The following is a 26,586-nucleotide window of genomic DNA, read 5'->3' on the forward strand; positions in this document are numbered from 1 at the left end:
ATAGGCTCAAAATACAGGAATGGAGGAATATTTACCAAGAAAATGGAAAGCAAAAAAAGTAAGGTTGCAACCCTAGTCTCTGATCAAACAGACTTTAAACCAACCAAGATCCAAAGAGACAAAAAAGGACATTACATAATGATAAAGGGATCAATGCAATAGGGAGAGCTAACTATCCTAAATATATATGCACCCAATACAGGAGCAACCAGATTCATAAAGCAAGTTCTTAGAGATCTACAAAGAGACCTAGACTCCCACACAATATTGGGAGACCTTAACATGCCACTGTCAATATTAGACAGATCAACAAGAGAGAAAATTAACAAAGATATTCAGGACTTGAACTCAGGTCTGGACCAAGAGGACCTTCTAGTCATCTACAGAACTCTCCACCCCAAATTGACATAATATACATTATTCTCAGCACTACATCACACTTATTCTACAATTGACCACGTAACTGGAAGTAACACACTCCTCAGCAAATGAAAAAGAAAATAAATCATAACAAACAGTCTCTCAGACCACAGTACAATCAAATTAGAACTCAGGATTTAAAAACTCACTCAAAACCGCACAACTACATGGAAACTGAACAACATGCTCCTGAATGACTACTGGGTAAATAATGAAATGAAGGCAGAAATAAAGATGTTCTTTGAAACCAATGAGAATGAAGACACAATGTACCAGAATCTCTAGAACACAGCGAAAGCAGTGTTTAAAGGGAAATTTATAGCACTAAATGCTCACAAGAGAAAGCATTAAAGACCTAAAATCAACATCCTAACATCACAATTAAAAGAACCAGAGGAGCAAGAGCAAACAAATTCAAAAGCTAGCAGAAGACAAGAAATAACTAATATAGAGTATAACTGAAGGATATAGAGACATGAAAGACTCTTCAAAACCTCAATAAAAACAGGAGTTGTTTTTTTTTTTTTAAAAGATCAACAATAAATAGATCGCGAATCAGACCAATAAAAAAGAAAAGAGAGAAGAATCAAATAGACACAATAAAAAATGGTAAAGGGGATATCACCACTGATCCCACAGAAATACAAACTACCATCAGAGAATACTATAAACACCTCTGTGCAAATAATCTAAAAATCTAGCAGAAATGGATAAATTCCTTGATGCATACACCCTCCCAAGACTAAACCAGGAAGAAGTTGAATCCCTGAATGGACCAGTAACAAGTTCTGAAATTGGGGCAGTAATTAATAGCCTACCAACCAAAAAAAGCCCAGGACCAGATAGATTCACAGCTTAATTCTACCAGAGGTACAAAGAGGAGCTGGTATCATTCCTTCTGAAAGTATCCCAAACACTAGAAAAAGAGGGACTCCTCCCTAACTCATTTTATGAGGCCAGCATTGTCCTGATATCAAAACCTGTCAGAGACACACACACAAAAAAATTTCAGGCTGATATCCCTGATGAACATCTATGCAAAAATCCTCTATGAAATACTGGCAAACCAATTCAAGCAGCATACCAACAGCTTATCCAGGCTGGGTGCAGTGGTACACACTTATACTCCCAGCACTTTGGGAGGCCGAGTCGGGTAGATCACAAGGTCAAGAGATCGAGACCATCCTGGCCAACATGGTGAAATCTGTCTCTACTAAAAATACAAAAATGAGCTGGATGTAGTGGTGTGCACCTGTAGTCCCAGCTACTTGGGAGGCTGAGGTGGGAAAATCCCTTGAACTGGGGAGGTGGAGGTTGCAGTGAGCCGAGACTGCACCACTGCACTCCAGCCTAGTGACACAGTGGGACTGTATCTCAAAAAAATACATAAATAAAAGGCTTATCCACCACCATCAAGTTGGCTTCATCCCTGGGATGCAAGGCTGGTTCAACATAGACAAATCAATAAATGTAATTCATCACATAAACAGAACCAGACAAAAACCACGGTTATCTCAATAGATACAGAAAAGATCTTCGATGAAATTCGACACTCCTTTATGCTAAAAACTCAAGAAACTAGATATTGATGGAACGTATCAGAATAATAAGAGCTATTTATGACAAACCCCCAGCAAATATCATACTGACTGGGCAAAAGCTGGAAGTATCCCTTTGAAAACTGGCACAAGACAAGGATGCCTTCTCTTACTACTTTGGTTCTGTATCTTTTAAGTGAAGCATTTGGGCCATTTACACTCAGTGTTATTATTGAGATGTGAGGTACCATTGCATTTATCATGCTATTCGTTGCCTGTGTACCTTTTTTTCTTTTTTAAAATTTTAACTTGTATTTTTGTTTGATAGGTCCTGTGTGATTTAGGCTTTAAAGAGGTTCTGTTTTGATGAGTTTCCAGGATTTGTTTCAAGATTTAGAGCTCCTTTTAGCAGTTAATGCAGTGATGGCTTGATAGTGGCAAATTCTCTCAGCATTTGCTTGTCTGAAAAAGGTCATATGTCTCCTTCACATATGATGCTTAGCTTTACTGATTACAAAATTATTGGCTGATTTTTTTTTTTGTTTGAGGAGGCTGAAGTTAGGGTCTCAATCCCCTGAGCTTATAGGGTTTCTGCTGAGAAATCTCTTGTTTATCTGATAGGTTTTTCTTTATAGATTACCTGATGCTTTTGTCTCACAACTCTTAAGATTCCTTTCTTCATCTTAACTTTAGATAAACTGATGACAATGTGCCTAGGTGATGATCTTTTCATGATGAACTTCCCAGGTGTTCTTTGGGCTTTTTGTATTTGGATGTCTAGGTCTCTAGTAAGGCTAGGGAAGCTTTCCTCAAGTATTCTCACAAATATGTTTTCCAGACTCCAAGATTTATCTTCTTCCTCAGGAACACCAATTATTGTTAGGTTCGTTAGTTTAACATAATCCCAGGCTTCTTGCAGGCTTTGTTCATATTTTCTTATTCCTTTTACTTTGTCTTTATTGGACTGGGTTAATTTGAAAACCTTGTCTTTGAACTCTGAATTTCTTTCTTCTATTTGTTCAATTCTATGGCTAAGATTTTCCAGACCATTTTGCATTTCTATAAGTGTGTCCAATAATCACCTGAAGTTGGGATTGTTTTTTCTTTATGCTATCTATTTCCTTGAATATTTCCCCCTTCACTTCTTGTATCTTTGTTTTGGATTTCCTTGCATTGAGCTTTGCCTTTCTTTGTTGCCTCCTTGATTAGCTTAATAGCCTTTCTTTGGTGCCTCCTTGATTAGCTTAATAGCTAACCTCCTGAATTCTTTTTCAGGTAAATCAGGATTTTTTTCTTGGTTTAGATCCATTGCTGGTGAACTAGGGTAATTTTTGAGTGGTGTTAAAGTGCCTTGTTTTGTCATATTACCAGTTATTTTTCTGGTTTCTTCTCATTTGGGTAGGCTCTGTCAGAGGGAATGTCTAGAGCTGAAGGCTGTTGTTCAGACTATTTTGTCCCATGATGTGTTCCCTTGCAGTAGTACTCTATCCCTTTTCTTATGGATGTGATTTCCTGTGAGCTGGACTGCAGTGATTGTTGTCTCTCTTCTGGGCCTAGCCATCTAGCAAGTCTACCCAGCTCTGTGCTGGTCCTGGGAGTTGTCTGCACAGAGTCCTGTGATGTGAACCATCTATGGGTCTGTCAGCCATGGATACCAGCACCTGTTCTGTGGAGGTGGCAGGGTGGGTGTAATGAACTCTGTGAGCGTTCTTAGCTTTGGCGGTTTAATGCTCTATTTTTGTGCTCGTTGGCCAGGAGATAGTGCTTTCCAGAGCGCATCAGCTGTTGTAGTATGGAGAGGAACTGGATGTGGGTGGGGCCCTAGAACTCCCAAGATTATATGCCCTTTGTTTTCAGCTAGCACGGTGAATAGGGAAGGCCCATCAGGTGAGGCAGGGCTAGGCTTCTCTGAGCTCAGGCTCTCCTTTACTGGATCTTGCTGCATCTGCTATGGAGGAGGACAGTAAGGTTCCAGGTTAGTGGAGTTGTGTACCTAGGAGGATTATGGCTGCCTGTGCTAAGTCATGCAGGACGTCAGGGAAGTGGGGGAAAGCCATCAGTCACAGGCTTCACCCAGCTCCCATGCAACTTAAGGGCTGGTCTCACTCCCACCAAGCCCCCTTAACAGCTCCCAGTCTGTTTCCAGATGGTGGGTGAGCCTGGATACCCACCTCCCAGCTGCAAAAGAAAAGGGCTTGGTTCTTCCCCCACCTGTGGAGTCTGCACACCGGATTCGCGGCACTCCCCTGAGTTCTTGCCAGAAGGCTTCTCACCTGGTTCAAATTGTTACAAGGTTCAGCTAGAAAGTTCCTTCTCCTTGTAGTGTTCCCCGCCCCTCCTCCCCTCCTCTGGCCGCCCTTCCATGGATCCCAGTGGTGTCAGGCAGGAATGGTCTGCTTCATGACCCAGTGAGCTCCCAGGGCCTTTCCTGCTGCTTCTACCCTGTATTTTGCTCGGTTCTCTAAATTGACTCAGCTCCAGGTAAGGTCGGAAACGTCTCCCGCAAAGAGACCTACTGTTTCTCCAGTGGGGATGTATGTTTGGGAGAGGAGGATCTTCCTTTCCCACTTACGCAGTTGGGGCACTCACAGTATTTGGGGTGTCTCCCGGGTCCTGCAGGAGCAGTCCGCTTCCTTCAGAGGGTCTGTGGGTCCTCTTGGTAATCCTGGTTTGTTTTTACAGTCGATTTGGAGCTAAAATTCACAATGCTAGCCTCCACACTCTGCTCTGTCCATCCGAGTCAGAGCTGCAAAATAGTCCTGCCTCCCATCCGCCATGATAATCCGAAATTTGTATTTGTTGACATGAATAATAAGAATTGAAGATACTTGCCTTAGGAGAAAGGGGAATTGCATTTTATTATGCTGGAAACAGATTCCAGACCTAATGCAGAAATCTCAATTTCAGCTTCCTCACCTTCACCAGAGATCCAAAGTTATTCTGGTCAGGGCAATTATATGGGCAACCCCACCTTTTTACCATCACTTACCATTAACCACTCTCTATTCAGGTTTCGGCTCATGAGTTGGTTTTATTTTGACAGAGGAGTGGTGACTTGGAGATTTCTCCTCATTCCTATAAATTTAACAATGTGTTAAAAAGTGTTTTATCTAGAAATGTTTGTGTCTTTTTGGTGGAGTGCTTGTCGGATATCTATCAGCTACAGTGCAGAATTTCCTTGTTATTTCTTTGGAAACTTTGAAGTGGTTTGTATGAGAGAGATGGTTCTGAGATCCTAGGAAAACTACCTCATTTTCGTTGAGGAGGCCCGGGAAGAATTTTATTTCTTTAGGCTTAAAAAAAGCACATGATGGTTGAATTTGAGAGATTCATTTAGATTTTGAAGGCTTTTGTTTGTAACAGGATTTAATCTTTGTATTTTAATTTTTTCCTTGAAATATTAAAATTAGAGAATATATATTTCAGGTTTGGGAATCTCCTGCTGGTATATTATTATTGGACTATCCTAATTTGACTTTTGCTCTTATTTTCAGAATCTTAGATAGTTTGTGTTGGACAACATGAGTGGATATAATTTGAAATGGGAAACAAGTGAGAGTGTACTGTTGGCTTTAGGGGTAGAAAGGCCTTGGAGTTAATTTCTAGTGGAACAGGAAATGATTATTCCTCCATGATAATTAGTTTGTAAATAAGGAGAAAATCCTCAGATACAGCTTGTGATGGTCCTGTGCTTTCAGATTGGAGAGGCTTGTTTTTATACAGTTATGTAAACACAGTTTTATACAGTTATGTAAACAACTGCAGGTTTTACAATTTCACTCATTACATGAATTATTGGACTATTAAAACTAGGTCAAATATCATACCAAATGTGCAAAAGATGGAAGCATTCCCTTTGGAAACCAGCGCAAGACCAGCGCAGGTTTTCACATGTGGCACTGACTTTCAAAATGTTCAGTGAATAAATGGTGGAATTTATCATTTAGTAAAAACATGTTTTCCTGGTCTCCTTATAATCATTCTTTGTCAAAGGAACTCTTCCTAGTTTACAGGTAAAAGCCTTTCAAATAATTGGAGGTAGCTAGTTCTCTCTGAGGTTTTGTCTTTCTTCTTCAGACCAAATTTCCTTTGATTTCTTTTTTTTTAATTTTAAGTTTCGGGGTACATGTGCGCATGTACATTTATTACATAGGTAAATGTGTGCCGTGGTGGTTAGCTGCACCCATCAACCCATCACCTGAGTAATAAACACAGCATACATTAGCTATTTTTCCTGATGCTCTCCCTTCTCCTGCTACCACCTGGACAGGCCCACTTGTAAGTAGAACATGCAGTGTTTGGCTTTCTGTTCCTGGGTTAGTTTGCTGTGGATAATGGCTTCCAGGTTCACCCATGTCCCTGCAAAGAACATGTTCTCATTCCTTTTTATGGATGCATAGTATTCCATGGCCTATATGTACCACATTTTCTTTATCCAGTCTATCATTGATAGGCATTGGGTTGGCTCCATGTCTTTGCTGTTGTGAATAGTGCTGCAATGAACAATGAATAGTGCATGCATCTTTAAAACAGAATGATTTATATTCATTTGGGTGTATACCCAGTAATGGGATTGCTGGGTCAAATGGTATTTCTGGTTCTAGATCTTTGAGGAATCACCACACTGTCTTTCACAATGCAGACCAAACTTAACAGAGAGTCCTTTAACTATTGAAATGGGCATTTGTTTTAGTTGACTGAATTATTTTAAATACAGTTCATATTTATGTGATATAAATCTAGATTTCTTGCATTTTCTTTATGAATTTATTTTTTATGTCACATTGAATCATGTGCCTCACAAACTAGGTAACTGGCAGAGAAAAAATAAAAACAAATATCTAGGAATGAGTCTCCAAGGGCTTGAAGTGCTTTTAATATTAATTCAGTATTAGAACTCTACTTCTATAAGTATTTCATCATGTTCAACTGCTTTCGAGTCTGTGGCAAATAGGAAAGTCTGAAAGACTTCTCACTACCAAAACCTAAACTAAATTTAACACAAATGCTTTTAAACTCTCAACATCACACTCATGAAAAACCAAATCATTAAAAATTAGCCCAGGGTATTTTGAAAGCTGGAGCACCCTGAAGATATTTGCTGATTGCAGAAACTAGAAACTTGAGGTTTGATGGCCATTGGGTACATTGAAAGCAGGAGAAGAGACAACACTTTGAACCTAGGAAGGAAAGGAGGTCAAATTAAAACTCCTGCATAAATCCAGAGCCCCTGAGGAGTTTCATTCTGAAAGAGACAGACTATCCTAGAAGAAACCTATCATCAACAAAAAGACATCAGGATGACCATTAATATAAGCCTGAGCTAAGGTGGAGGAAAAATAAAGTTACTGCAATGCTGTCTTAAAAATGATTAGGGTGTACATTTTTAACACTTTAAACTTAAAGTAGTCCTTGATTCATAGTGCCTAGCAGAAGAAAAATATGTATTCTCTCTGAAGAAAGTGCCTTCAGGTGGAACTTACAGAATTCTCAACAGATTACGATAACCAAATATGAGCTTGCCAGCCGATATTTTAAATTACAGAAGAACTATGTTGCCTTGTGCTGGAACCAGAGGAAATAATAAATAGCAAATTATGTTCTCAAATTTTTAAATTATAAAACACATTACATAAGTTTAAAATGCTTAGAGAATAACACTTTTAAAATAATGAAACGGATATGCCATGTTTTAAGATTCATTCACCAATAGCTTTATCAGGAACAAGTTTTTTTTGTTGTTCATTTTTTTTCTTAAATAAAAATGCTTACTAGTTTGCATTAAACTTTAATTACTAAATGTGAGCATTTTACCATGTTCCTTCTTTAACAAATATAGAGTCTCTACGTCAGGTTCCATGTAAGGAGCTGGCAAAATAACAAAGGCCAGAAAGTTTTAGTTCTGGTTCTCACAGATTTACCATCTATTTACAGAAGTTCGTATGATAAAATAGAATTAAAGCTTCTAGTATTCTGTCTTAGCAGGATCTGAAGACTATCTAAGATTATTTTAAAAAATTAAAGAGTAGTATGAATAATTAAAATTAGAGATAATTCACTTAAAAAATCTCATTAATCTTAACAGACCATTTTACTTTTGTATTTTGTATCATTTTATTCTTAATAATTCACATTTTCAACATCTATCTAGATTTTTCAATCAGTCAGGGTCCCTCTTTTGTATCTGCTAGTGACTTTATCACCTAAATGATTCTAAGAGTGATCTATACGAAGCAATAGGGCAAAATTAGCAAACTTATAGTTCATTAGAAGGAGCCTAAACCTTCTTTAATTCATGGAAAACAGAGATTTAGAAATAATAACAATTTTTGCTCATGAAGTATAATACAGGAATATTTAAAAACATAATCAAAAGACAATAATTATATTTTAGGCCAGCTAAGTTATAACAAAATGATACTGGTGCTAGTATGTACTTACAAATTTGGGATTGTCGAAAGAAAATTTTAAAACTCCACAAGATGGCCGGGCGCAATAGCTCATGCCTGTAATCTCAGCGCTTTGGAGGCTGATGCAGGCGGATCATCTGAGGTGTCAGGGGTTTGAGACTAGCCAGGCCAACATGGTGAAACCTAGTCTTTACTAAAAATACAAAAATCGGCCGGGTGTGTTGGTGCATGCCTGTAATCCCAGCACTTTAGGAGGCTGAGGTGTTTGGATCACTTGAGGCCAGGAGTTTGAGGCCAACCAACATGGCAAAACCCTGTCTCTACTAAAAATACAAAAATTAGCCAAGCATGGTGGTGCACGCCTGTACAGCCTGGTTGACAGAGTGGTGAGACTCTATCTCAAAACTAACCAAATAAATTAATTAAAATTTAAAAATAAAGAATACGATTCCATATGAAGGAAATGTTGAAAATATTCTTCCCTTGGTATTAAACATTTTTTTCTGTAATCTCCTCTTGAAATATAATGTTGAAGAAAACTGTGAGAAAAAACAACATCTGAATACACACTTTGACTCATAGCTATTTTCCATTTTCCCAGGTAACATTAGCTTATGTAAATAAAAACAATGAGTAAGGAATGCTATAGACCTGCAGTCAAATAAAGTGATTATCCTGTGTTGATTTCTGTGCATAATATATGGACAACAGCCAGTCTTTGAATGTAATTTATTAATATAAGTAAATATTAAGCTAAGTCATGGTTCTACAGTTGGACATTTTTTGGCAGTAGATCTTTCTAAATTGAACTATCAGCTCTGCTTTATACATTTTGAAGGAGAAGTAAAAAATTTATAATTCCAGAACAGGATGGCCAATAAAATTCATCTTTGGTGCCAGTTTGGGTTAAGTAGTTGCTGCCTAATGTACAGCATCAAGGAATATTATGGGGGCTGCTTCAAGAAAAAATGTCATGATAATTTCATGTCTCAGGCAAAGGAGTACAGAGTGTAATCACACATGTGGTTTATTTGATGAAGCTGTAGGAAGATAGTATAAAATAGCAAAAAAATCAATTTGTTATATACCAGTTACATATTTTGTTATCAAATTCAATTTTTTTTTTTTTTTGGAGGCTGAGTCTTTATCACTCAGGCTGGAGTGCAATGCATGATCTCAGCTCACTGCAACCTTCACCTCCCAGGTTTAAGCCATTCTTGTGCCTCAGCCTTCTTAGTAGTTAAGAATACAGGCGTCTACCATCACACCCAGCTAAGTTTTGTATTTTAAGTAGAGACAGGGTTTTACCATGTTGGCCAGCTAGTCTGGAACTCCTGAGAGCAGGTGATCCACGCACTTCAGCCCCACAATGTGCTGCAATTACAGGCGTAAGCCACTGCACCTGGCCCTACATGCAATTTTATGTACACATATGTTTCTGTAGCAATTCAATATTTGCTGGACTTGTTTCGTGAATGAGTAAATAGCTGTAGGATAGAGAATGTTCAAGTTATTCCTACTTTGAGTCTTTGCAAACTACTTATGAACAGTTGCAAAGATTAAGATAATGTGTGAGTAATTTTATATATATTTTCTTTTTGAAAATTGTATCTTACAAAGGGCTTCTCAAGAAAGTAGTCTTCTGAGATTCTTTCTGCTTCTACTGACCAGCAAGATACTCATATCAAGGGAAGTCCCCTAGAAGCAGGAGAGAAAATGGCATATTTTTAATGTGAAGTGTTATTTGTTTTTAATGTCTTTTTTTCTTGGAGAGGGGACATTGAGATGGCCCTAAGGATGGGAATAGAAAAATTTACAAGAGCAACAATCAATAAATGCTACTGATGTTAAAAGAATTAGGTGTCCACAAGCATACTGGTTACTAAAATGTATTTTTCAGGGTTACATTACCTTAATTAATTTGGTGAGGTCCAGAGTCTGGCCCTTAAACTAGCAAGTCCAGAAATTTTGTGTTTTTAATTTCTTTAAGTGGTTTCTAAACTAATAAAAAGGAGAATAAACTTAATAATGTCATTCACCTGCTTAAATTCCTTCCATGATGCCTATTATTGCCTTTTACCAAAAACGAAAATAACTAACATAGCTTTCCCTCCACTGCATCCAAACTGAACTACTGTTGTTTAAACAGCTTTATTGAAACAACATATACCATTTTATTCAGCCATTAAAAATGCAATTCATTGGCATTTAGTATATTCGCAAAGTTGTCATTCCTCTTCACAATTAATTTTGGAATATTTTTATTACCCCAGAGGAAATCCAGAGCTCCTTAGCAATCACCTCCTCCAGTCTACCCAACTCCCCTAGCCCTAGGTAATCACTATTGCATTTTCTCTTTCTATATATTTGCTTATTCTAGACATTGCACATTAACGGGATCATGAAATAATATGGTCCTTTGTGAGTGGCTACTTTAAGAATAATATTTGTTATTATTTAGGATTTTTATTATAACCATTCTAGGGAATGTGAAATCATGTTTCACTGTGCTTTTGACTTGCATTTCCCTGATAATTAATGATGTGGAACAGCTTTCCATGTGCTTTTTGGCTATTTGCATGTCTTTAGAGAACTATGTATTCAGATTATCTGTTCATGTATAAATTTGCTTGTCTTTTATTATAGAGTTGTAATAGTTATTTATATATTTTGGCAACCAGTCCTTTATCAGGTATATAATTTGCTCATATTTTGTCTGATTCTGTGGGTTGTCTTTTACTTTCCTAACGATTCTATTCGAAGTTTAAATGTTTTAACTTTATGATATATTAATCAGCTCTGGTTCCCATAGCAAAATACTATAGACTGGATGGCTTAATCAACAAGGATATATTTCCTCACAGTTCTGGAGGCTGGAAACCTGAGGTCAGGGTTTCAGCATGGACGGGTTCTTCTGAGATCTCATTCTAGCTTGCAAATGGCTGTCTTCTGACTGTGCCCTCACATGCACATGGCAGAGAGAGTGCTCTGGTGTCCCTTCCTCTTCTAAAAAAAGAAGTAATCCCAGTTGGAGAGCCCTACCCTCATGATCACATCTAAACCTAATGATTTCCCAAAGTTCCCATCTCCACATACCACCATGTTGGGGATTAAGAGTTCAACATATGAATTTGGGGACATAATTCAGTCATAGCAGATGGAGTCTGGTCTATTTTATCTTCTGTTGCATGAGCTTTTGGTGTCACATTAAAGAAACCATTGCCTAATTCAAGGTTACAAAGATTTACCTCTGTGTTTTTCTCTAAGAATTTTATAGGTTTAGTATGCTTAGGCTTTTTTGGATTTTAGAAAGTTGTTCATGATGTTCCCTTAATCTGGAAGAATTTTCATTCAACATGTGTTTTACCTGGCTCTTACTCATTTTTCACATTTCATCTTAGATGCTCCCTTCACACACATGCCCTCCTACAGGGATGCATGCTGGATGCCCTGGATATAACCCCATCTCAACATTTATCACATTCCACTGTAATTATTGTTCAGTTACTTCTATTTACTATGTCTTTTTTACCATTGTACACATTTTAATGTGTGAAAAATTTCACAGGATCTCCTACATATTATGCATCCAGTAATGTTTTGTGGAGTAAATAGAGGAATGATTAAAGTGTCAATTTTTAAAATTTCCAGAGAGAAATGTAGTTGTCAAGCAAGCCAGTGTCCAACCTAGGCTGACAAGGGCAAGTTGTTACTTCTTTACAGTAATCGACACAGAAAATTTGAGTCATGTAAAAATGTCCCTTAGTATCTGTGGAATTAGAATGTGTTACATTATTTGAACATTTGATGACACCATGTCATGTAAGTGTGTCCTAACAATTCCAGAACACACATACACCCCTATTCCCAGACAACTACAATCCTTAGGCTGGGATGTACTTTCACAGAGACAGTGCTTAGAAGAGCCTTTCCAGCTTTCTCTTCCATGGTTTGCTTCTTTTTCTCTGTTATTTCACGATTTTGCCCCAGCCCACCACGGATGAACTGCTTTAGCTGTATATTGATAGCATATTAGAACACAAAGTGTTATTTTCTCAGCTACAGTGTGCAATTTTAAATGTTGTACACAGCAAAATTCTCCAAGGAATAAAAATATGTTTCAATAAATTGTACAACTTCTGTAGCACCCACTACAGCATTTCAACTCAGTGAACAGCAAACAATATTGTAGCCCAAATATTTTTGGTTATGTTATTATAACTGATTGCTAGAGAGTTGTGATTTTTTTTTGTTTAGTTTAGAGTTAGAGCTTTATGTAGCTATGTTGGGAGATTTAAATATTCAGCTCGAATGCTATTTTGTGTGTCTGGGAGTGTTTGCCACAGCAGGTGTTATCTAACCAGATGCTAAAGCCTTTTAAATTAATATGCAGCATCTTGTCAAACATACCTCCTGCTTTACACTGTCAGAGCTGTTGAAAATTGGCTTTTCCTGCCAAAAGGGTATTTGGTTGGCAATAGCTCAGCCCTGACATGCTTTAACTACAATGCTTACTCGGCCAGGTGATTGTACTTAGAATGTCGAGTTTTAATAAATATACAAATTCACGAAGCATCAAATAAGCCAAAAATATTTTGAGCATTGGTAGAGATTGAAGATTCTTCCTTCTCCTCCATAAAGATGAGTCGAAATTGAGGACAAGAGCATTAACTGGCTGAAGAACTAGGTTGATTCCTCTGTTAGAATTGCTTCCTAATGACCTCCCTCTCTCTTCTTTCATATACTTGATACAATAAGACCAGAACAAGGTTTTGTGTTATTTTTTTCTATTTGGAGAAAAATGAAGGGAATGTGGAGCAGGTCAAAAGGAAAAGAAACTTGGAGTGAGTAACTTCAGTCGTGGTTCCAAGCCCCTGGGTTTGTCTCTCTCATTCTAGTAATATGCAGTGGGACAGGATTTGGGACTAAGGCAGTTACTCAAACTTAGAGCCAGAGCCAAGGAATGAGGTGGGAGCTTCATTCAACAGGCTACGTCCCACTCATCTGGGTCAGGGAATCTGTGAAAGACTTCAGGCTGTAACCCTGGATTCTGGTCAGACTTGTAGGCAGCTGGGCTCCTCTCAAACAGCATCTCAGAGCAAGCAATGCAAGGGTTCATTACAAACTTCTCAAATGTGTTTTTATACTATCATTGCATTTCAGACACCAGAAAACATCTTGAGAGGTGCATGAGCCCTGAGTTAGTGATAATAGATGCAATCAGAGAGATGAGGAGAGGATAATGGAAGATAAAGTCTGAGACATGTTTAAGGAAGCTTTTAAGGACAGTTTTATGATATCTAGAGAATTTCCTCATAGATTCTACCCTTATAGACATTAACATTATAGAATGTCACTTGATGTTTCTTAGGTAGTAGTAATGTAAATTTTTGATCAGCAAGAATTACTAAAGGAACACAGGAACAGAAGGGTACAATAAGACATTTTCTCTCAAAAATATGCCCAGTATTTTTACTGTATCACACTAATGTCAATCACTTCTGCTGTGCTAGTTCACTAATGATATAGTAGAACTCTCTCATTTTTATTGTTATGCTTGAGGATAATCCTCTTGTCCCTGATATACAATTAGTTTCAGTATCAGGGCTTTCCAATAAATTAAATTATTGCCCAATAAAAAGGGCAATGAGTAATAGCCTTGGGTAGGTGACTCTTGAGTTACATTTTAGTTACCATTCAAGAAAAAAAGTGCATGGTTTTTGCAAGTCCTAAAGCATTTAATGAAATATATTATTATAATAAGGAAAATTGGGCCCTATAAGAAATCAAAATTATATGTAGAATAACCACATATGGTTTAAAGAAAACTGAGCATATGCATCATTTGTTGGACATCTACTGTAACCAGGACCTGTGCTAATCATGTTTATACTGATGATCTCATTTTACCCACATGAATTCTATAAGAAAGGATAATGCTACCTCCATGACCCAGATAGATAACTGACACTTTAAAAGTTCACTGTTATTGGCTAAGATATGAACCTAACTCCAATTCCTTCTGGAATCTGTACTGTATGGATTATGCCACACACAACTTCCATGAAAATGCAGAGTTTAAGGCCAGTTTACCCATAAGTCACAGGGAGTACACAGGCAGAGTCTGGGGTTCACAGTATTTTCGGGGGCAGGTATATGTTTTAATCTCTTAAAATTTTACATATATATGTATATATTTTACAAATATGTATATAATATTTTTTATAGATGAATGGGCCCGTGAAGGCAAATGTGCCTAGGGCCCACAGAAGCAATACAGTGCCGACAGAATGGCCAATGTGGGGATACTGACAACCTCTACCCCGCCTCCAAATATGCTCCCAACCCATATGTAGTGACACTGCCGCTCTCCAGGAGTTAAAAAACAAGCTGAATCATCTCTAGCAGGCTATTGTTAAAGAGAGCCTAGTACCTGGGGCAGCTGTATACATATATTGAGAAGTTGGTGTCCACAAAGCAGAGTAGGAATAAGATATAAGATAGGTACATTTCAGTAGGAACATGGTGAGTGATTTATGACTTCATGGTCAGACAGCCTGAGACTGCTTGACAATTTTGATTTCCACAACCATCCACTTTTTGAAAGATTCTAGGTACCTTGATTAGAAGATTTTGAAAACAAAAGTTACCAAGTACCCAAGTACACATCTACCAAGACTTTTGTATCATGTTGGATTTCAAATAGGCTTGCATCCTCCAGGTCACCATAATACATTAACATAGTCTTCTATTATGCAGTTTTAGGAAGAAGACCAAAAAGCTCTCTAATTGGAATATAGATACATAACAAATCAAGGGGGCACGAAATATAATGCACATGCAATTTAAACCTTGTTTTGTTTTTTTTTTTAACATGAGCAGTCTTCTTACCCAGTGATTTTTGTGAAAGTTCTGAGTCCAGTTGTGGCTGTCACATTGCATTAGTTATGCAGGCGATTATTCCTTCAAGCTGTATGGCCCAGGGCTGACCATGAGACATGGGGTGTTTTATACAGTAATTTTGGATGACAACATTCCCTGGGCTCATGTGAGACCAGAAGGCAATTATAAAAATGGAGGTCATTAGCACTGATTACATAATAAAATAAAGATGTTACATATATATAGTGATATAATGATGAAGTATTAATTTCTATATACCTTTCTTCCCAAACTAATTGATTTCCAAACTGAATTTCTAAAGACTCTTCTGCATTTTTATCAGCTAATATACTGAGATATGTGTAGATATAAAATTTTAAAAATATATTTTTGTTGCTTTGTTATTAATCAGTTCTAGAAAGTATATCCTGTGGTTTGGGGAAGAATATACATATCTTTTTACATGCAAATTTATGTGACATTATATGCAAATATAGATTTAAAATCCAAAGCTTTCCACTGAGTATTACAAATAGAATTGCTAGAAGAATTATTAAAGTTTAAAGGAGGAAAAACCAAAATACAGTAAATGAGGAGCATAGCCTAAGGAAGTCATTATAAAATAAGCATTTTGAGGCAGTTAATTTTTTCTATTTGAAATGCTAGATGGTCAAATCAGCATGCTTCCATGCCATATGCTTTCCTGAGAGCTATTTTTGATTTGCACAAATGGTTGAAGAATAAACTTAAAACATGCTTTTTTGTGGTTGTGAGGGTGTTGGCAGTGTTTAGTGAAGCTGAATTCCAACTTGCCATTTCTTTTTCCTCTTCTCTCTCAAACTGGTCTACACTCACAATTCTTCAAGGCAGGACTTATTCAGATAGATGGCTGCAGAAATAAGGCCATTGTCAGTTCATTAATTAAGTGGCTCACCAGATTAGAAAATGCAGGTTTAATTGAAAGGTAAAGAGTATTAAAATTATAATCAAGATGAATGGATTGTCTCAGATTTCTCTGGAGACTCTCTGGTGTCATTGACTGAAAATTGAAAGACTGAATTTTCCTCTTATTATGCAGCTTCTCCTGACCTGCTTTCCTGAGGAGAGGACTCACCTATTAAATCAAGGCCTTTCAAGCATTTAGTAAATGAGAAAATATGTCATTTATTTTCTTAATTAAACCTCCTCAAATAAGCATACCATCTGAAATGAGTCAGGGAAGTTAGAGGTTTTTTGTTCAAGCTCTATTATGTTTATTATTAAATATCAGAAAATGAGTTTAAAGATGAACCTGTATAAAAATAGAATTCTCTTTGTCTGTCTGAGAGTAGATAGCCTGAGAGGCTATAGTGATTTACCAGGTGGAAAAGGCATAATTTGAAAAGAAGAGGAAGGTTAAACAGAAAAAGTTATACACTCTTTCATTTCCTGTCCAGGTTACTCTTACAGAATGTAAATAGGCACAAGAACTGAGTGAAATTATACTTTGCCCCTGTATTTCTCACTTTGCAAATAACATATGCAGAGATCAAAATGAGAGAAGCTTATTTGCATTAAACTAAAAACAACATATTGACCTAAGGCCTGTCATTTGATATATTAGTAGCATAGACACTTGAATTACTCAAGCTCATCCTTAGCTTAGAAGTCAGCACAAAGGAGTGAAACCACTGGTAAGATACAAGACAGCTTATCTTTGCTCTGGGATATGACAGGCTTCAGGGATGTTGGCACCAGCATTGCCATGTAATAGAATGGGTCTTGATAGAAATACTTAATCAATTCTACTTTTCTCATCTGTGTTCTGGGAATAATAACACTGCTATAATGAATAAACCACATAACAGATGTAAAGTTCCTAACAATGTACCTAGCATATAATTAGTACTTAAGAAATGATATTTAAGAAAAGAGCCAGGCTCAGTGGCTCACAACTGTAATCTCAGTGTTTTGGAAAGCCGAGGTGGAGGTGGGAGAACTGCTTGAGGCCAGGAGTTTGAGATAAGCTGGGCAACATACTGAGACCCCTGTATTTTCTTTGAAGACAAGTTTGGCTGTGTTTTTTTTTTTAAAAAAAAAAAACAAAAAAAAAAAAAACAAAGATTAGATGAGGGAAGAAAATAAGTAAAAAGGTAACAACGGGGAATATTAGCTGAAATAGAGGAACTTTAGATTTTATGTAATTTAAGAGACTTGTAACAAATTTAGGAGTGCACAGAAGTTAGATGACTTGTGTTAGTATATAAGAAATGATACTTTCAAAATACTAAGATACTGACAGAAAAAAGTTATTTTATTTTCCTCTTTTTTTAAAAAAGAAACTAATACTTTATACCATGAGCTGAATTAGCATTGAGAGGGATAGAAATGGCTAGAAAAGATTCATTTCAGAGAAAAAGTAGTTTGAATGATTAATTCCCTGAATGCTTATAAACATATCAAGAGCAGGGACCTTAACTTGCTTCTTTGCTTGTCACCTTTCCAGCACTAAGAACAGGGTCCACTACAGCAGGTGCTCATATAAATGTATTTGTGATGTGCCTGAGGACACACTAAGAAGGAGAAGAACCCCCCTCCCTTTGCTCTGAGGGTACTGTGATGGCACTATGTGGTCTAGATCTTGACTGTTCTTTAAAATTCCAAGGGACAAAATATAAATGGGGAAAGTCATTTTACTCTTTGGAAAGAGAAAGTATTTGGCAGACACTGGTTGGAGAACAAAATTGTCTGAAAAGTTGTTGAGTATGCTTAGTAGCTGGTGACTGATCTAATTCTCTTATCTCACTGATTCAAACACACTTGTCTCTTTCTACAGATTTCTTTTAATTCAGGCATGTTGAAGTATGAATAAAGGTTCATTCTAACATTTACTTCTCACTGCTTTAAGCTTCTGATAATACTCTGTGTTATACATTGTATTCTGTTTCGTACCTTTTTCACTCAAAATTATATTTTTGAAATCTTTCCATATTGCTATACGAAGATCTAACCTTTTCATTCTTCGTTTTGCATAATATTCCATCATGCACATTTACTATATTTAATTCATACATTTTTCTATATATGGAAATCTAGGTTGTTCCCTGTGAATTTTTTTTTCTGGGAATCTTGTGGAAATACTGTTCTAAAAACATAATTTGAGAAATGCTAGACTGGAGAAATAACATATTGGTTAAATACACATTTTCACTTTAAGAATGAATAAGACCGATGTGATAAGACCATTTTCGCTTTAAGAATGAATAAGACCAATGAACAAATAATAAATCTGAATGCATGAATTATTCAGAGCAATAGGCCCAAATCACTACGAAATAGAAAATATTTTCATTATTTCTTCTGCTGCATTCATTTTCTCTCAGGTACACATGCTCTCATTCATTCTACCATCTTTGCATTCAGCACAAATATTTATATCACAAAATTATGCTTTCATGATAATGAGCTTCAGCACCAGAACTAGCCTATTCCTAGGTTGGATGTATACTGCAGATCTCTTTGTAGAAACTACCAGGATCAGAGAAGATTTTCTGAATAATTTGTTAAATTTGGCAGCTTCCAAGCAGTCACTATATTACCTTGTATATAAATACATATATATATGCTATAAAGCATGACAGACAATAATGTCATTGCTATGTCAAATAGTATATTTCAATATAGACAAAACAAGAGATACAAATTAAAGAATATTATATCTTTTATATGTTAAGAAAATGATCTCAGAAAAAGAAACTCCAATAATAACTTTTAAAATTATTTTGGTATCAAAGTTCGAAGTTTGAGGAAAGCAAGCCATTTATTATCACAACATGGATTTATTGTTTATGCAATTTTCCAGGAACAATGCTAAGACCTAAGGATATAAAAAATACTCTAACTTGGGAGGCTAAGGTGGGTGGATCACGAGGTCAAGAGATTGAGACCATCCTGGCCAGCATGATGAAACCCCGTCTCTACTAAAAAATACAAAAATTAGCTGGGCATGGTGATGCCCACCTGTAGTCTCAGCTACTTGGGAGGCTGAGGCAGGAGCATTGCTTGAACCTGGGAGGCGGAGGTTGCAATGAGCTGAGCTTGTGCCACTGCACTCCAGCCTGGTGCCTGTTGACAGAGCAAGACTCTGTCCCAAAAAAACCAAAACAAACAAACAAAAAAACCCCACTAACAACCTTGCCTTAAAGGATTGTACTGTTTACGTGCAGGAGACAAACACATAATTCAGTTATTATAAAAAAAATACAATTAGGTATTTTAAAGCATTAAGGCTAACTAGTGCTTTAAAAATGAATTAGGCAGCGGGATGATGAAGAGTATTCTAGGCATAGTAGATAGTATGTAAAAGAAACAGGAAAAAAGCTGAAAATATGAAAAGGTAGAAATGGAAATAGGAAAGAGAAATTTTTGACAGTAGGTGAAGAAGACAGACCATCTAAGAAGGAGGCTTTTGAGGGAATACGACTTCTAAAGGGCGTAGACTAGAATTACTATGTGTGTGGCACTTTGGTGATGGGTTTTGACTGCTTGTTAATGACAGAGATCCCTGATGGGACTCGTGAATTCTGAACGTTCTATGAGGGCAACTGCAACAACTGTGCTATGTTATCTTCATATCTTCAGCATCTAGCACAGGGTGTGATATGTGATAGGTGTTCAATAAATGTTGTATGAATGTCTGGATAGTTAGAAGGATGATCTCAGTATGCCTGAGACGTTTAATAAGAGAGTTTCCATTTTCAGCCAGAAGGAGGCAGTGTTGCAGAAATCTAAAAGTTTTAGACTCAGACACAGTGGGTCATATTTAGCTGTGAGTTTGAACAAGTTATTCATCACTGCTAAGCTTCGGTGTCCTTATCTGAAAAATAAGGAGTAGATGGTATAATTCAAGTAAAATGGTTAGCTTGGGGCATGGCAAAACAAAGTGCCAGCTACCCAAAATGGTATTAATAGTTACTATTGTTCTATAAGTACTAAAGCTAATTAGTTATGAAAGAGCCATGTTTGGAGTGGTGTGAATTTTGAAAGTTGAAGTTGGTTTAAATTTGATATGTTTGAGGGTAAAAAGCTCTGAAAGTTTAGTGATCTTGGGAAAGATAATTTTTCCAAAAATTGAAGCACAAATGAAAAGGGAAAAGCCTGTGGTCAGGGGAAACAAACAACCTATTATAATCACCCAGCACGCCTTAGATTGTCTGGGTTCAAAGCCCAGTTCCATCATTGACTAGGTGTGTGACTTTGAACAAATTACTTAATTTCTCTAGGCCTCAGTGAGATTTTAGTAGTTTCTTACAGTGTATTACTAGGATTGTTGAGGTAATTAATATAAATTGCTTGGCAGAGGACATGGCATACATACCGTAAGGTCACAATCAGTGTTAACCATATTTGCTGTTACTGATATCTTTGTAAGATGATGTGAGGCTCAGTTCATGTTTATGGTAAGGAGAGTAGGTATAGAAAAGATAACTGTCAAAGTATAAAAAATGTTTAATGATTACCCCTATGTGAGGTTTCAGCCTCTATGTGGTCTCAAATACATAGAACATACTTGTCTAACACTTTTTGCTCTGTGTGGAAGGAATACTATGCCTTGGACCTTCTAGTTCCCCAAACTCTGATTGGACTAATTAGTGGGGATCATGCAACATAATTGTAGTTGTGTTGATTCTTTTTCACGTTGCTGATAAAGATATACCCAAGACTGCATAATTTATAAAGAAAAAGACGTTTAATAGACTCACAGTTTCACATTTCTGGGGAGGACTCACAATCATGATGGAAGGTAAAAGGCATTTCTTACATGGTGGTGGCAAGAGAGAATGAGGACCAAGAGAAAGGGGTTTCCCCTTTATAAAACCATCAGATCTTGTGAGAACTCACTCACTATCAGGGAAGCAGTATGAGGGAAAACCACCCCCTTTATTCAATTACCTCCACCTGTTCCTGCCCTTGACACATGGGGATTATTACAATTCAATGTGAGATTTGGGTGGGGACAGAGAGCCAAGCCTTATCAATGGTAACATTATTTAATGTTTCAGGTAAGGAAAAAGGGCACCTCTAAATGTACTCCAAATCTGAATAATATAAACCCAACTAACAACTAGTTTCAAAATGAAATAGTAGATAAGCACTAGACTTGCAGTGTGGAGAATTATGTTCAGAGCTGACTCACTCCCTATGGCTTGTGAGTTTTGTGAACTTAGACTTACAGCTTATCATTAGTCAGTTTCCTCAGCTATAAGATGGGAGTGAGACTCCCTCCTTAGGTATTTAGAGAGCAAGATGGTATAATGAATGTGAAAGTAGCACCTGATATTTGCTAGGAACTTAATAAATGTAAGACTAATCTTAATACATGGAGTCACTAGCCTATTCAGAATCAGTGCCACGGTAATAAAAAAAAGCCAAGTCTTCTGTCAGTTATAACATCTTGACTGATTTCTGCTTTCTGTTTTAAAATCTTGATTGTTTTAGTGAACTTACACAATTATAGTTTCTCTTATTTTCAAAGCACAAAAGCATACTTCTCCATTGTAGAAAGTTTGATGATAGAAATACATGGGAGGATGCCAAAAACCAAAATTCATTCATAATTTCACACCTAGAGATACCTAATGTTAAAATTCTAACAGACACATATATTTTTTATAATTAGCATGATGGTAAAATACAGATTTTATTTATGTTTTATCTTAGTGTCATAATATAAGCATAAGATTGTTTCTAAATGCCTATATGTTAATAACATGCAAGAAAGAATCTTCATTTATCACTTCTTTTCTCTATCAAAATTATGCAGTATATGAAAAACAATTTATTTTCTAGAGATAGGTTTATTGCTTAATATTTGTTTCATTTCCATTTACTACCTAAATAAAATGCTCAGAGTATTAGCAACATTTAAGCAGGCAAAATCAGGGGAGAAAACATTTATCCCTATGTAGCCAAAATGTAACAACTAACTCTTTGATCTAGAATCTAGCCCTAAAGTCTACTCTAAGGTCTTTGAAGTATTCACTTGGGCTGAAGCCATTTAGAGAAACTAAGCAAAGTAAGTGGTTTGAAGCAAACAAAAATATAAATTCCAAATCTTCCTCAACTTTGCATAATCATATTCATTTACTTTTCACTAAATTTGCCTTTCTGGAGGTTAGGTTAACTAAAACTGTCTCCTTCATTTTTTTTTTTTTTTTTTTTTTTTATCTTCTGAGTGCCTTCTCAGCCTAGAGCTAAGTTTTCTCAAATACTTAAATATTTGATAAGCATGAATTTTACTACTGAAAATCACTCTAAAAGTTTATTATATTATTATTTTTAATTAAATATTTGTTTATAATGTAGAATAGCAGAATAGTTGAATTTCCTGGTCTTCTTATTAAATAACCTTTCCTCTGTGTAAAGAAACTTTCCACCATTAGTAAAAATACCGTATCATATGATCTCTGATCCCATTTAGGGGAAGGAGGCCAGTGAAGATTACTTCACAGTGTCATTAACCACATGAAGATAGAATTCTTGAGAACCCCCAATTTTTTGGTGACAATGTGACCTATTATTATTAACTAAAAAATATTATTTGAGCTCCCACTATGTCCTAGATACTGGTAGTGTAACAGTGAACAAGTCAAAGTCCCTGTCCACATGAAGCTTACCTTTTGGAAAAACTGAGCTATACACAAATTAATAAGAAAATCTTACATAATGTTATCAAATCTTAGGCATATTTATTATTTTGTAAAAAAAAAAAAAAAATGTAGATTCCCCTGCTTCATCTTGTTAACAAATAAAATAAATTTCTTAATCTCAAAATAGCACATTTAACAGGTGCTGTTGTTCTGAAGATCCACTGTATTCTGTATAAACATTGCTATATAGGTATTAAAGTATACGATTTTTGGAGCTGTTCACAAAATTAGGCAAACTTAAATACTTAAATTACTCTAGGAATAACTTATCAACATTAAATTCAGTGTGATGTAGCTGATATATTTTGAAATATACTTTATATATACACCCATCTAAGCAGTGTATTGTAATAAAATGTATATAATAAATGTGAATTAGCATGTTTTGAATAATGAATTAAGATACTTCATAACAGCAATATATGTTAACCAGTCAATGGGGTCAATTTTCCCCATTCTTTTCATTTTGAAATTTGTATATTTATTTACTTCTGCTTTTAGATCTTGAATATTTCTTCAAATATTTTTATTACTTTTCCAGGAATTTGCTGCACTGACAAAAGAATTAAATGCCTGCAGGGAACAACTTCTAGAAAAGGAAGAAGAAATCTCTGAACTTAAAGCTGAAAGGAACAACACAAGAGTAAGTGTAAAGCAGGCTTCTTGCAATTAATTCCACTTCTAGTTTAGTGTATTACATCTAATACACATATAAAAAAAGAAAATATATGCATTTAGAAATACTTTAAGCAGATTCTAACTCATAGTCAGTTACTTAAAGTAAAGGAGGATATACTACAAAACTCAAAACAAAAAGACAGGAAACCTAAATTATAGTCACAGCTACTGAATCACTATGTTGCTTTACAAAATGTTCACATTCCTTCTGGCTTTTACTCTATTTGACTTTTAAAAGAAGATCTGGATTTCAATAATGGGTTTCAAACTTTCAAAAAGTTGTTTTGAGGGTAGGGTAATCTCTCAGAAGCTGAGCAAATGAGGAGAGTTTTGGAGAAGAACAGAAGCTTAAATTATGGGTTGCTACACAAGAGAGGCCTTGATTTTGTCCTCACCTCCTCCCAGCAAAAGATTTATTTGAAAAAGAAAAAATAAATAAAAATAAAAGGCTGGGTGCATTGACTCATGCCTATAATCCCAGTACTTTGAGAGGCCAAGGCAGGAAGATCACCTGAGGTCAGGAATTCGAGACCACCCTGGCCAACAAGGTGAAATCCCATTTCTACTATAAATACAAAAATCAGCCAGCCTTGGTGGCACACACATTTGCAGACCCAGCTACTCAGAAGGCTGGGACAGAAGAATCGCTTGAACCTGGGAGGCAGAGGCTGCAGTTAGCCAAGATTGCACTACTGTACTCCATCCAGCCTGTGCAACAGAGTAAGACTCTGTCTCAAAAAAATAATAATAAATAAAAAGAAAAAGTGTCAAGAAAAAAAAAAAAAACACTGAAAAAAATCTCTGCCCATTAAACGAGGAGTTCCTTTAGGTTTTAATAAATCTTCAAGGAGATGTCCAATTGCAATATTCGGATTTCATGAAACTCATGGAATTTGCTAGATTCTATTCTTGGAAACCCATGTATTTTCATCAAGCACATGACATGCTGTATAAGATTAAAATTCAGAATTTGAAAAAACATGCTCTATTTTCTTTCAGAAAAAAAGCACTAAATTTTATAAAATATGTAAATTACCATATTACCCATATTTAGTATAGTTTACTAAAAGGAAGTAGAAAAAAACACTTTTATGTGGATGTAAGTTCAATATAAATATTAAGTTGGTGAAAAATAATCTAAGTGTTATGACTATAACAGATTAATCCCGAAAAATGGTGTAGTTAATGACCTATTCACTTTATGAGTCTTAGATAATAATAAAAATACAGTTATACTAACTAGGACCTTGTGCCTTTAATGAGAGATTAGGGTTGCTTGCATAATGGTTATATCATCAAACTGAATTTATGTCCTTATTTATCAGGGTCTTATTTTATGGTAAAGAGAATTCACATAGACGCATACATTGAATTGGTTTTTGTTGATACTTGGATGAACTAGGCAAATGATTGCCTCAAACAGGGCATAACAAGGGTGGTTTAGATCATATTATCAGGTGTCAGATGATTTTTTTCTGTTGCCCTCTTCCTCTCTGTATATTTTCTACTCTGATTTTTTAACTTGAGTGTGTTTTTATGAAAATTTAAAATTTATTTTTACCATGACATTTATTCTGCCCTATTCCACTATATTTTAGTACTTTAGATTTCATTCCTTGATGTAACACAGTACAATCAAATGTAAAGTAGGAGAAGAAAGCTGAGAATGCAGGGAAATACAAAGCTTTGGTTAGGTTTATAACTAATGCTCACATTTAAAATGCACCAGACACTCTTTTATTAGCTGTGCAGGTTTATCTAGCCTTTTTTCTTCAACACCTTACTCCTTTCTGCACTCATCTGGAGATGTTATAAATTTATCTCCAGTTTACAGACCAGACAAGTGAGCTCAGAAAAGGTCAGATAATTTGCCAGAAGTCATGAAGTTAGTAAATAGCAGAAAAGGATTTTGAAAGGTAAGGCAGTCTAAATCCAGAGCCTGTGCACTAACCATGAGTCCATCAGCATTATTACTAGAAGACTTGTTACAGCTAGAGAGAACATTACATTAACAGTCAGACCACTGCAGTACGGAGTATCTAATTGTGACTAATTGTAGAGAGCTAAGAGATTTCGTGACAGAATCCATACAATTTTCATCATATTGATCCCTGTGAGGCCCAGAAATACCTGTGACTATTGCGTTTGTGAAGGAGTCTTAGATAATAAAGGGAGGAAGTTGAGCCACATGTAAAGTACCCATTCAGAAGTCAAAATGAGAAAAATACAAAGTTCCTTTAAAATAGCAATAACAGATATTGAAGCCATTGATTTTGACCATGCATAATAGTTACTTTGAAAATATGAATAAAGCTGGAAAATATTTTTCTACCTTCTTTAAAGCAGTGATGTGGAGGATTTTGTTGTTGACTACATCAAGGAAACAGATTTACGAAACCTCCCTTGTATAAAATATTGATTATATAATAACTCCTTAAGTTACATAACCACCTCTCACCCTCCTCCGTCCCCCAGAAGTAGTATATCCAGGGCTGAAAATCAAATATATTTCTCTTCCCACCAAATGCCTTATCAAATGTTGCAAATAAAACCGTTTTTATAGATTCATATAGTTGTTTCTCTTTCTAGATGTTGTGCTTTTCTTCTTGCTATAAACATCTGTGTGCTGATCATAGAGACAAAGCAACAAGCTAGTGTTTCTTTCTCACATGTAAAGAAACTTTAATTGTGTCAGGTTGCAAGCAAATTTAAAGTGTAATTGATAGCTGGGCATGGTGGCACATTCCTGCAATCTCAGCTACTCAGGATGCTGAAATAGGATAATTGCTTGAATCCAGGAGGCAGACGCTGCAGTGAGCAGAGATCTCGCCACTGCACTCCAGCCTGGGCAACAGATGGAGACTCCATCTCAAAAAATAAATGCATAAATAAATACATAAAATAAAATAAAAAATAAAGTGTAATTGAACATTCCAATTTCCAAGGTTCTGATCAACTTGTGGTTCTCTT

At 36.1% G+C, this 26,586-nt stretch overlaps 1 protein-coding gene across 22 annotated transcripts in view; it reads left to right on the forward strand.

The window, feature by feature from the left end:
* The window catches only part of PPFIA2 (PTPRF interacting protein alpha 2), a 495,144-nt gene that overhangs the window by 270,795 nt on the left and 197,763 nt on the right, over positions 1-26,586 (forward strand). For all 22 annotated transcript variants that reach the window (XM_064376927.1, XM_012442054.3, XM_064376925.1 and 19 more), the window contains one exon: positions 23,480-23,581. In XM_064376927.1, coding sequence (XP_064232997.1) covers positions 23,480-23,581 — 102 coding nt within the window. The remainder of the gene's footprint in view (positions 1-23,479; positions 23,582-26,586) is intronic.

The sequence above is a fragment of the Aotus nancymaae genome, unplaced genomic scaffold, assembly GCF_030222135.1.
Source record: "Aotus nancymaae isolate 86718 unplaced genomic scaffold, 86718_ANA_hifiasm-v0.15.2.pri h1tg000016l, whole genome shotgun sequence".
NCBI classification, from domain to species: Eukaryota; Metazoa; Chordata; class Mammalia; order Primates; family Aotidae; genus Aotus; species Aotus nancymaae.